The sequence below is a fragment of the Medicago truncatula genome, chromosome 7, assembly GCF_003473485.1.
Source record: "Medicago truncatula cultivar Jemalong A17 chromosome 7, MtrunA17r5.0-ANR, whole genome shotgun sequence".
NCBI classification, from domain to species: Eukaryota; Viridiplantae; Streptophyta; class Magnoliopsida; order Fabales; family Fabaceae; genus Medicago; species Medicago truncatula.
This window is the reverse complement of record NC_053048.1, coordinates 47,488,539-47,501,824: the sequence shown is the minus strand read 5'-3', so window position 1 is coordinate 47,501,824 and position 13,286 is coordinate 47,488,539. Positions and strand designations below refer to the sequence as shown.

The 13,286-nt window shown below is 31.7% G+C and overlaps 3 protein-coding genes across 3 annotated transcripts; 1 reads left to right on the top strand and 2 right to left on the bottom strand.

Moving 5' to 3' along the window:
- The first annotated feature begins 3,352 nt into the window (after window positions 1-3,352).
- LOC11436340 (DNA-binding protein S1FA) lies at window positions 3,353-4,238 on the top strand. The gene is made up of 2 exons (XM_003625549.4): window positions 3,353-3,511; window positions 3,865-4,238. The coding sequence occupies exons 1-2, from the start codon at window positions 3,458-3,460 to the stop codon at window positions 4,063-4,065; spliced, it is 255 nt and encodes an 84-aa protein (XP_003625597.1). The 5' UTR covers window positions 3,353-3,457; the 3' UTR covers window positions 4,066-4,238.
- A 1,489-nt stretch (window positions 4,239-5,727) lies between these two features.
- LOC11434752 (cell number regulator 8) lies at window positions 5,728-9,533 on the bottom strand. Its single transcript, XM_003625548.3, has 3 exons — window positions 9,111-9,533; window positions 8,093-8,295; window positions 5,728-6,363 (listed from the first exon to the last, which is right to left on the bottom strand). The coding sequence occupies exons 1-3, from the start codon at window positions 9,361-9,363 to the stop codon at window positions 6,124-6,126; spliced, it is 696 nt and encodes a 231-aa protein (XP_003625596.1). The 5' UTR covers window positions 9,364-9,533; the 3' UTR covers window positions 5,728-6,123.
- A 1,171-nt stretch (window positions 9,534-10,704) lies between these two features.
- Window positions 10,705-12,644, bottom strand: LOC11436339 (uncharacterized). Its single transcript, XM_003625547.4, has 3 exons — window positions 12,399-12,644; window positions 12,021-12,196; window positions 10,705-10,909 (listed from the first exon to the last, which is right to left on the bottom strand). Exons 1-3 carry the CDS (start codon window positions 12,484-12,486, stop codon window positions 10,889-10,891), a joined length of 285 nt encoding a protein of 94 aa, XP_003625595.2. The 5' UTR covers window positions 12,487-12,644; the 3' UTR covers window positions 10,705-10,888.
- Window positions 12,645-13,286: the final 642 nt, after the last annotated feature.

Here is a 13,286-nt window from a genome sequence, read left to right as displayed (position 1 = left end):
ATAACGTTTCAGTCACACAGTGTCTCTGCTATTGCAAATTGTCCCAGCCCGACCCTTCACCCTTGAGGCATTCAACTACTTTACTATTGCCACATTGCTATCGTATACGAACCCAATTTCAACCAAGTACTCATATTAATTCAACAATTTTATCTCGAGAATCATATTTTTTATTTTTCTTTTTGGATCTTATACAGCCATTACCTTTTACCCAACAAAAAATTGAAATACAATTGGTATCTTCATCACAGTTTTGAATGCTACTAGCCAAATATGAGGAGAGTTTGGTATACCTTTTTTTTTTAGGGAAGAGTTTGGTATACCTAAGAAGCTATAAGACCTACGCGTTACCCAACTGCACCACCACCCGTTTGATAACAACACATTCCTATATAGTTTTAGTAAACTTGTAGGATTTAGGTGTACTATTTTTTTTTTAAAGAAAAGTTTAGGTGAATTAGGCTCCTAAGGTCAGAGCAAACATCAAGACTCAACGAACATTTACAATAAGAACTCATAACTTACGAATGAGTCAACTTCTTACAAACTAAATTAACATTCATTTGTTGATTTAACATGCTATTAATACAAAAATATTTGAAGAATTCTATGTTTTGCTGTGTCTTAAGTTAACTTTCATGTTTTCATCCTGTTTTACTAACTACCATCTTTGAAAAATCATCATCAACCAAATCCCTTCTTTGAAAAATTCCATTGGCTCTCCATTCAGCAATCCTCTTCTTCTTTTACTAACTACCATCTTCCAGGTACCTGAGATCAAACTTGGGACGAGCCGGAGAAGCAGCAATCACAGATTTCTTTTTAGGTTTTGCGATTACTTGATTTGGGGGTTATTAGGAGGGTCACCAGATTTCCTATTTTACCCTTTCAAAATTTCGCGATTATTGTTTTAAAATAAAATCACACTTTTTAGTCCCACATTTTCCTTTAGCATCTTAAGGACCAAAAATGTTGACGTAAAATTTTTACAAGGACTAAAAATGTTGATGAAACATTTTACAGGGACTAAAATTGTTGATGAAATTTTTTACAAGGACTGAAAAGTGTTATTTTATTTTGTAGGGACAAAAAACAAAATTCTGAATATTTATAGGGATCATTTCCTTAATTAACCCTATATACTATATATAAGAAAAATACAAGGAAAATAGTCCATTTTAGGGATATTTTGTGCTGGCTTTTTTGTTATTGTATAATAATGTTATATTGTTGGTGTTATTAAAAAAGATAAGAATTTTTTATTATATATTTTATATTATTTGTCATTGAAAAAGATAAATATTTGTTGAGTTTATTACGTTTTGAAAGTCTCAAATATCAATATTTTTTATTGGCTTAAACACATTTTTACCTCCTATGTTTGCAAAAGTTGCAATTTTAGCCCCCTTTTAAAAAAAATGGCAAAAGTGGCCCTTCATGTTTAGCCCATTTTGCAAAACTCCAATTTTGACCTGGTCAACGCCATGTGTCAAGCCACTCAGCATAAAAAGTTGTCAGCTGTATATTTTTTAATTTAAAAAATACACACGTGGCATCCAACTTACTCAAGTGAGGTGCCACATGGTGTTGACCAGGCTAAAATTGAAATTTTACAAAAGGAGCTAAACATGAGGGATCACTTTTGTCATTTTTTTAAAAGGGGGCAAAAATTGCAACTTTTGTAAACTTAGGGGGTAAAAAGTACGTTTAAGCCTTTTTTTTTTTACTAAAGATATCTATACTTGTAATTTTAATCATTATCAAAAAAATTATATAAAAATATCATTTGTAATTTACACACAAAATTTCTATAAAACATCATTGATATTCAACACGCGTTATCACAATAAAAAATAATGGAAAGACAGACATGTGGGTGCCCGTTTTTTCGCTAGTAATAATTAAATACATTGAGTTATTATCTCTTATATGTATTACAAAAGCTTTTATTATTGTCCTCGTGGGCTTAGCTCACTTGGTAGGAACAATGTATAAAATATGCAAAGTTCGGAGTTCGAACCCCGGCCACTACAAAAAAAAAATTGTATGATCAAGCTAAATTTAAACCTAATTTTTTTCCTCCAAATATCGAATCATTTTCTGTTAATATAATTTAGGGTTAAATAAGGTTTTGGTCCCTATAGATATACTAACTTTTTGTTTTAGTCTCTCTAAAATTTTCCTTCAACTTATATTCCTATAAAATTTTCAATAATTACTTTTGTCTCAAATTTTAAGTTAAATTTTTTATTTTTTAATGAAATTGTGTAGAAATATGTAGTATATTATTATAAAAATCTTTTTTTAAAAAAATAAATTCTTTTAACAAAATATAAATTAATATGAATTTTTAACAGCAAAATATATAAAAATTCATATTTAATTCATGTACAAAAATTCTAATTTTATTTTAGAGATTACTATAATATTATAAAAAATATTGCGAAATATTATTCAAAAATATGAATTATATATATACTTTAAATGAGAGACCAAAGTGAAGATGAAAAACTTTTAAAAGACTAAAAGTTGAAGAAATTTTTTAGATGAACTAAAATAAAAAAGTTGACATATTTATAAAAATCAAAAATATATTTAACCTTATAATTTATATCATCTTTATTAATAACATCGAAAAGACAGATATATTTTTTTTATAGACAAAAATAAATTATATTCATTCATTCAAATTGATAGGGTACATCGATATAATGCAAATTTCCTAAAAACAAAAATGATGAATATGTGAACAGACTCGCAACGTCCATGTTAATAAAACGACAGAGTACAAATGCATACACATATGATTATATTTATTTAAGTCTCCGGAATAACTATGTCTCCGGATCTGCAACGTGGATAACGCCAAAGTCATTGACGGATATGTTTTGCATGACATTGTTTGTCTTTCTTGTTTCTTTCAGATATTTGTTAAGTTCGGATTGTCAAAAAAGACGGATATGTTAGTGTTCATCATAAAACTATCGAAAAATAACTATTTTAAACTCGTATGGGTACTGTCAAATCACATTAACACTTTTAGTTGACCTTTATTTTATTGTCTTAGATGAAGTGATAATCCACTGAAATTAAACTCGCACATAACTATGAGGTCTCAGATTCGAACTCGAGTTATGACGTTCGACATTGTAATTTTGACATTTACTAGTTAAGAAGCTAGAACTTCTAGACTAGTTGACCTTTATTTTATGAGAAGCAAAAGTAAGAAAAAGTGAAAAGTGACGTGTATATTATATATTTGATTTTCGAGAGCTGACGTGTAATTGATTTCGGCGTCACGAAAATGAAAAACAACCAATAGCAGTAGAATTGTACGTGTTAGTGGATATTGACTGGTGACTATTTGTAACAATCAACCTATTTAAAACAAACCGTGGTGCAAACTTTGGATTCGTTTTTATTTGTAGATTTTGCACAATCACTCACATCTTCAACCATGGCCGATGAATTTGAATTCGGTGATAAAATCCCTCCTTCCTTTGATCGCATGGTACTCTTCTTTTTTTATATCTCATTCTTCATCATTTCATTCTTTATCTCATTTCTATCTTCTTAATTAGTATATATGGTTGGTTGGTTGTAAATGGTGGTGAATAAAGCACATAAACTCCTTGAATTAGGTGTGTTTCTCTGTGCAGGACATGCGCTGTCTGACACGGACACATAATTATATTGAATTAAGTGATTTTCTTAAATTATTATTGTGTTAGCGTGCGTGTCAAGGTCAGTGCCATGCCCCGTGTCTGTGTATGTGCTTTGTTAACATGTCTATTTTAATTGCTTTGTGTTTTCTGATATGACCTTATTCAAGTTTTGTTGTTGTTGATCTTGGGAAATATTTAGAAAGCTGGATCTCAAGGGTTCAACCCAGGCTTAGTAGTTCTCCTGGTTATTGGTGGGCTGCTGTTGACATTCCTCATTGGAAATTATGCGCTTTATGTTTATGCACAGAAGGCCCTCCCTCCTAGAAAAAAGAAGCCAATCTCAAAAAAGAAGATGAAAAAAGAGAGACTGAAGCAAGGAGTCTCTGCACCTGGAGAGTAGGGGCAATGTACTCAAATGTTCTACGGAATGTGGATTACCTTGTACTTTTTAAACATTCTATGTTCTGTTTAAGTTAACTTTCATGTTTTCGTCCTGTGTGTTATTGTATTGACAGAAAGTTTAGCTATATTAATTAGTACTTTAGCAATAATATTTCGTGGTTTAAATCTTCATTTTGCTTCCTAATTGATTATGCTTACCTAATGTTTGGATGAAGAACATAATGTTGGCAAATTAAACTAAACTATGTGAAATGCAATCTCTTCGAAATTTTATTATCATCGTATCATAATTAAGCCACTTTTCTTGGTTAATATTAATTTTACGCTTTTAGAATCAATTGAGTCATCAAAAAGTGGATTCAAACATACACTTAATCATCCGATTTTTAGGGACAGAGAAAGTTTTGTTATATCTAGAAGTCCTAGCTCAACTGGCAAAAAATGCCGATATTGTTAGGCCGGATGCCATGACCGGGGTTCGAACCCCGGTACCTCCACTTGTGTGTGTGAGTTTATAATGGCTTTGCCATTTCGTCTATCTAAAAAAAAAAAAAAGAATATAAGATTCCAAGAACTAATTTTTGTTCTCTTAAAACACGTTCTAATGAAAGATAGTTTATTCAATACATAATAAAAGATACTGAACGATGTAAACTATTTTTCTTATTTTCGAAATCAGAGGAGTGTATATCTGCGCACTTACAATTTTTCATCTCTGCAGATAGCAGATCCCATATCTTTCAATTTACTATTTACCATGATAACTCGTACGTTTTATCTGTTTCCGTGACTGATAAACTAACTCTACCTTAAAAAAAAATGACTGATAGACTGTCGGGTAAAGAATTATATGAATGACAATGACAAACCAATTTGTTTAATACAACCATTTGGATGATGGTTGCATTTTAACCATTTAGCCAACAACAAATTTGGACTTAAATAAATTAGTTTTGAAAGAGGACTTAATTAAATTAGTTAAATACCAAAGATAGAGAAATTTGATCGACTTAAAAAAGAAAAAACTGTAAGACAAAATTGCCCCATAAAAAACATGAGAAGATGGAAGAAAACTTTTGAATGGCAAATATTAGTAGTAGATCATTTCCATGTTTAATGCCAAGCTAAAAAATAGATACTTTCGTTGTGGTGCCAAAAATTATGACGCCTGTATAGAAAGGTGATTATTGCCTATTAAAGAAGGATCGTCATATATTTACATTTTCCGGGTCTAGCTTATTATTACTTTTAATGGACAAATATTATTGAAATATAATAATATAAATTAATTGGTGTAATTTATTTAGTAAAAAATTGAGGTAATAAATCCTAATATAAGAAATTTATAAATTAGTGATGTGTACCACATAATCCAAAGGAGGGTTAAATTGCGGATACTCTTATGTTAGACTAGAGATCGAACCCAAAATCTTCTTATCACTCGATCTTTTAACTCCAGCACCCTAACTATGGAGTCAACCTATATCCCAAGATATGGAGAAGTACTGACTTTAGCCAAATTAACCTTTCAAACAAATGTCAACTGAATGATCAAATGAAGTCAAATCTCTAGCAGTGAGCTGAATTCCAATTAAAAAACTAGTCATAAAACAAGGGGCCGGAGACAACTTGTTCTATAATAAAACAGGTGCTAAATGCATTTGCGATGCAAATATCATTCTTATTGTTTAAGCAGCTGGCTATGGTTCACGTTATACTCCTTTTAATTCTGAAAAAACTAAGCACAAGTACATAACCATACAGGAACCATGCCCTTAATAATAAATTTTGATTCATTCAGTTTATTGAACCAAATGATTACGCATAGACCACAATAAACAAATACATATAATACAGAACAGTAGGGAAACAAACTGAAAATATAATGATGTTTTATATGTTCTTATTTATACCAAATCCAAAGAACCATGATGCACTTTTCAGCAAGATCAGGAGAGAAAAAAGGGAGCAAATGACGGTTCAACAACGTCAAATCATATAGAGGCAACAGTAACATACACAAGAATAGCACCTCCAAGACGAGGAAGAATTTTCTTCAAGCCCCACGACCCATGGTCTGCTCTCCTGGGGGAATCATAACCAATACTGGTTGCGCATTGAAGCCAGGATGAGGCACTCTACGGCGGAGCTCACGACCTTCTTGACAAAGAGCACAGACATGACAGAAGACATGAGTTGCAAAGTCACATGCCAACTCATAATGTTCACGCTGCTCCTCATTTTCCAAATAGCTTCCGCAGCACCCACATGACCTATTAAGTGCCTCACAACTTCCCTGATTTTCAAGGATCACAAATAGTTAATAAAATAATTGATTATCCTTCTCATATTTAAAGAGTATAATGTGGACCGAGACAGATTATTTATTTATTTATTTTGGGGGGGGGGATAGAAAGGCAAATCTCATTTCTCCACTAATCTGGAATTTAATTGTATACCTTTTCATCTATGAATTACATTGGGACACACTAACTAAATATTTAAGCAAATACAAAGTTGATGGTGAATACACTTGAATTTAGCCTGAACAAAATTTAGATAAAAAATATCCCAATGATAGGACTATTTTCATGGTAATCCATAAAAAATACAGACAAAAATATCTTCATGGAGAAGACTACAGATTAAGATTACTCTCAATACAGAACACAAACTAAAATGACTCAGTACAGGTTCACCACAGTTGATATATGATATCCGTTGTAATGGAACTACTTGGACAAGATTAACAACATACTTCTGAACAAATTACCAAAAAAATATTTCAAGTCCGAAATCATTTTATAAACAGTTATGCATATGAAAAAATTTGGATTATGATATTTTAAAAAGATAAGACAACAAATAATGTGAGGAATTCAAATGTTCCAGCTTAACATAGTAGAAGACCGAATTTGCATGTTGGCGAGTGTCTAGTTGTGTGATATACAGCATGTCTGCTGCTAGTGTCAATGATTTATTGTTAAATTTATATATGAAGAGGTTTAAAGTACAAGGGTTGATCAATTTAAACGAAGTCAAGAAAACAACAATAACAAGGTATTCATATTATCACATTTTTAACATTTTGAGAGGATCTGGACCAGATCAAATACCAAAAGACATAAGTACATGTGCTGTAATATTTCCCTATAAAAATGAATGTGTGACGCCGTTCAAAAAAAAAAAAACGAATGTGTGACAACAGCAGCCATATAGATGGATTGCAATCAATTAGAATACTGAACTGAAGGGAGAAATGTATAGTAGCATAGGGCATTCTGAAGGCCTTGACCTCTGTACTCTACTCCTTAGACACCACTTACTTACCTACCCTCTATATGCTACTCCTTAGACACCGCTTACTTGCCTGCCCTCTATACAGCTTTTTTATTTCGCATTTCCTTGTAGCTTACATGTTACCACAGAATTTCCCCCAATTTATCACCGTGGTATTTTTATGACAGTTAGTTACTGACGGTCATGGAAATACCTTGCCCACTCAGTACGGGCATTCAAAAAATCATTTTGAACTGAACCGCACTGCATTATAAAATAATCAAACTTTTGACCACAGTCTGGGAACCGAGCTATTAGTTTGAAATCAGTTTGAGAGCCTAAACTTCATTATAATACAATTCAGTGAACAGTGTAAATACAATTTGAAAACTATAACTATACAACTGAGAAACAGTTTGAAAAACAGACTGTTCAGTGAAATAGTTCGGGATCATGTTCAGAAAAAAAGTTTGAAAAATAGTTCAGTTCATGACATTTAAAAATCAGTGCACCAAACTGAAGAACTGGTTTGGTTCGGTTAATGTTGTAATGAAACTAGTTGGATTAGGTTCGAGCGAACAAGTTTACACTTTGGTTCATTCGATTGGTTATCTTACTTGAACCATATTTTGACCACCCCTACCACTCAGGGCTTCTTGTCAGCTACAATTCTTCCTCAAGCCCCATCACAAATCACAATAGGTTTCATGACATAATAAGAGGCAAATAATAAAACAGTAACTAACCTCTAAATTGAACCTGCGACGAATTTCAGTACGGCTATGATATGAAAGCCAGGGTGCAAGACAATTCCAACCAAAACATGAATTCCCAATCACATACAGTCCAGAATAATGCAAACAGTGATTGCCAAATGTCCCAGGATTAGAATGAAGTCTCTCCATATTGCTTCCATACAGCACACAAGGAGCCACACTCCCAAGAAGACCTAGTACATATCCAGCTCAAGCATAAGTAAAAGCGGATAAATGTTTTAGGGATCCATATCGAAATCATGTCAAATAAAGTAAGGGGTTCAATATCCAAAGCACCTTCGATTCATACTAATAACACCCATTTTCTTTCATCAATTTCCCCAATAAAATATAAAAACCAACAAATGTTATTTTGATATAGAGAAATTCTAATATGGAACACCTTCATAAGCAGTCCAAGGTGGACTAGTACCTAAAAAATGATTAAAACTCCAATGATGAACGATGTCGTCTCTTGGTAGCAGATGTTAATGGTTTTTCTCATTTTTACGATTGAAATAATGACCTAATTGATACCAGTTTGTTCAAAACATGGGAAAATAAATATGTGGCGTGCATTGAACCGACATCAATCAAGTCGGCATCTTAGCCGTAAATATGAGAAAAGTCATAATTTTATGTATTGTCCATGGTGGACCACGTACAAAGGTGATCCATAATAGGATTCACCTTTGGTATAATGAACATTATAAAATCGTTTGGTTTAGGGTTATGGTCCTTAATCCTTACAGAGTCAAAATCCAGAACATAATAAGGTTAAGCTGCACATAATAAACATATAATCCAAATTCAAATCAACAAAAAACTCTAGGTAATATCTTTGCAGCTGAATTGAAAGAAAGAAACAATCTTTGAATTATTGTCCTTACAAAGGGGATGTATTCTTAGAACATGAAAAATTGAACCCTAAAATTTTCCTCAAAAACCCCCCAATTTTATCAAGTGACAAAATCATATAAACAAAATAAAATAAAAGAAAGGGACATACAAACTTCAAGATCGCTGCTGCAGAAATGATCGTTTTGGCCAAGACAAGCGCAGGCGGAGGAATTCCAAGGAGAACGAGGAATGGGCTGACCCATGACGCTTCCATGGCTAATCGGAAGCCCATCGGCAGTCCATCCAAGATAACGATCCTGCTGCTCGGTTGTTTGTTCAGCTTTTGGAGGTTGTTGAGGTGGTTGTTGTTTGAGAAGAGGATTTGCCTCTTGTTCGTGATTCAGTTTCTTCTCTTCCGCCATTGATGATTGATGGATTGATTCAAAGAATGAAAGAACTTTCACCAACAAAATATAATATTGGAGAAGAGAGAGATATGAGAAATTTCGGTGAAAAGAGATGTCGGTGTGTCGAAAATTAATTATTACTATCTTTTATTTTATTTCTATTTCTATTTCGAGCGCGTCAACATGTCAAAACAACCCCATTCCTCTACCTTCCTCCTTAAGATATCGTTGCTCATTTTTAGAAATAAGGTCGTCCTCGTAAAATTAACCAATTTTGTTTTTCACCCCTATAAAAACAAATCTACCGTTTTCGTCTCAATTTTTTCGTTACTGTTTTCGTCTCTCCCGTTAAGTCAACTAACTGTTGACTGATGGAATGCCACCTAAGCATGCCACGTCAACATTAAATATAAAAAAATTATCTAATGTTTTTTTTTAATAAAAGAAACATAAATTGATAAAATTGAAGTGATGTTTCAGCAGGTTTCGGAACTGAAACTTCAGCAGCAACTTCATAGCAGGACCCTTAGATCTCCTCTAATTATTCATACAAACAAGTTTATTATGTAACATTCATTTGGTATGTGAAATACATTTATTTGAAGAGAATAAAAAATTTACCTGTTTCTTTGGTTAAAAAATCTACCTATGAATGGTCTGCAACTATTTTTATAGCCTTTTTGCATCCATCAAAGCACACATAAAATCTAGCAAATCTGGGCTGTAACCCTGTTCCAGGCCTGTCCAATTCCAGATTCACTATTAAAAACGAAAAAAATTGAAAAATCAGATTTTTTTTTTTCAATTTATGTTTCTTTTATTAAAAATAAAAAATAGATTTTTTATTTATTTAATGCTTAGGTGGCATTCCGTTAGTTGACTTAACGGGAGGGACGAAAACAGTAATCTAAAAATTAAGTAGGGACGAAAACGATGGATTTTTTTTTATAGGGGCGAAAATCAAAATTCGCTAATTTTATGAGGACGAAAAACATATTTAACCCTACAAATAAAAAACAAAAAAATTAACTTGCTCATATGCCCTTTTGCATTAGATGTGATTTGAGTTCAAATTCAAAATGATTCTTAATGAATTATACGTTAATTTATTTTAGTTGGTACATATATTGTGTGAAGAATATTGATTTTATTTTATACGGAATATATACTGTATGGACTAATTCCAACATAAACTATAATGTTGCAATGTGTCAAACAAAAATAACAAGGGATAAAAACAATTTCCTCTATGCTTGAAAATGAAAAACAAATAAAATCCTACGAGGACTAAAATTGAAAAGGTAAAAAAAGGAATATTATAGAATAAAAATTGAACCTAGCTACGAGAGAAGATCATGATAAAAAATTGCCACAAAAAGAAAAAGGGATCATGATAAAAGGTTACAATCACTCCATTAAGCTATATCGAGAGAAAAAAAAAATAGTTTTACACGTAAATATACACCAAATCTCATATATTGTATGATCATAAAGATTATACATAAACCAACACAAAATCTTAGGTCACTTGTAAAGCTTTTCATCCATGGAATTTCTTAACCTGCAACACATAAGCATTAACAATTAACGTTAACAATAAAATACATTTGAGCAAAAATAGTGCATGTTAAATTAAACTTTCTAGCCCAAAGAGTTCAATTTTAAAAAAGACCAAGCAAATGAGCCCCAACATTGGATCTTTGTTTACTTATAATCATTTGGTTTAAAATTCAAAGACCAAACAAATAATTTGAGAAAGCTTAATTTAAGACTCCATGATACCACTACACTAGTGCTTCCAATGTCTTCAACTGAAAAGAATTTAAATTCATAGAATTATTTACCTAGAGAAACTATGAAAGGCTAGAGATAACCATTAATATTGACAAACATATACATGATGAAATTTACGTATAATTCATTAAAAACAACTTCGAATTTGAACTCAAATCACATTTAATGCAGAACAAAATATTCAATCATTTGTCCCAACTTCTGTTGGTAATCGGATCAAACTTTGAGTTACAAATATTGTACCAAAGATATAGAAAATTAGTTTAATGTATAGACAATGAATGATGGTTTCAATAAGAAATGATTTTTCTTAAAGTATATAAGAGTTTACACAAATAATGATTTGATTAACAAAAATAATCACTAACTCATTAGTTAAGAAAACAAATATTGTACCAAAACTCTTCCATTTGTCCATAAACAGTAAAAGCTATGTCTGATGCTCTATTTAAAATTGATTTCAATTCCTAAATTTCTACAAGTATGTAGTAAGAATTTTCTCCATTGCACAAAAGAAATCTAGAATTTTTATTACTTTTTTGTTTGCAATAGTGAGAATTTTTCTTTCTTCTTTAACCCTCCAATTGTTCGATTTTGGATGTTGATGATTCGTTTTTAACTAACAACTTGAAATCAATCACTTGGTTATAAATCTGAAAGCCTTTTTTTAGTTTCATTGAAGTAAGAGTTACAAATATACAACTATGCGACATGTTTTAGATATATGTGTGTGTTTATGAACAATACATCTAACCACCAAGTACTCGAAGTAAAATTGCACATCACAATTGATCCCTTGATATTTTATACGAAATAAAATCTCCTAGATCCTGTGATGATAATGAACTAATGAGGAGTTCATTTAATTCAAATCGTACCTTTTGTTTCATGGTAGCATGATCAATACCCGTAAAACCCGTAGCTTTTGTTGCAGCTGCAGAGCTCTTGTCATGAGCTGAATGAGGCTTACCATGGGAATGATCAGGTGGAGGCACAAACGAGTGAGTCTCAGGACCTCTATAATCGATCTCATAAATTTCTGTATCCAATGCTTCTGATCCCCCTCAAATTTAAAAACATAACACCAAGAAACAAATCAATAATATTGTAGAAAAAAGTAATAATGATAGTGTACTATATAAATCTAATGATATACGAGTAATATAAATTATAAACAAGCATACATACACACATATTATACAATTTATGAGAGTGGTGAAAATTGGAAAGAGGGTTTGTAAAATTCGGTGACAAACCTCTAGAGAAATATGGGAGAGTGAGTATGAGAAAGAGAAAGAAACAATTGGTGGTGAAGATGGAGGGTCTTAGATCCATGTATGACATGCACAAATTTCTTGAGGGTTTTTAACTAAAAACTAGTAGAAGTATAAGAAGAAAATACTAAGATTATTGGGTGATTTATAAGGTGGAAAGAAAGAAAATGAAAAAAGAAGATGGGGTTTTAAGGAGTGGGGACTAATGTATGCAAGTTCACGGAAGAAACATAACTACATGGTCAAAGGCATAACCAAGAGGCAAAATACCGTTGAGTATAAATTTCATTATTTCATATTTTCATATTTTTTGACAATATTGAAAGGAAATTCTTGTGCACACCCATAATGTGATTGATGTGATAGTTTAGTCGTGTGATAGAAAATGAGATAGATTAACCAAAGTTTGAGATCGATTAACTTTTAAAAAGAATTTGCCGTCTATTAAGGTGCTAGAAGGCTTGATGGACTAGTATCTACTGTTATACATACAAAGAATACCAATTTTTTTTTTAAAAAAAATGAGTGTATGAAGTTTTTCTTTTGAAAGAAAAATAAAGAGCTTATTGTTGATATTGAAACCGTCACCATCGACACAGCAATAAGTTGTGAGGTATCGACGTGGATGTGTTGGTTTGTGACATTAATGCTTCCATAACTATATGCCCATATACGTCTCATTTTTAACTTTTTAGCTTAATCTGGAAGAACAGTTTTGAAGTACCCAAGGGCCAATTTGTTTTCTAAGATATTTTTATTTTTATTTTTTACCATTCATTATAAAACTATCATCTTTATTTATTTATGTTATTCTTTAAAAAAAAATTGCAAAAAATACTAATATTTACTCCTTTTTTTAGTATATTATAT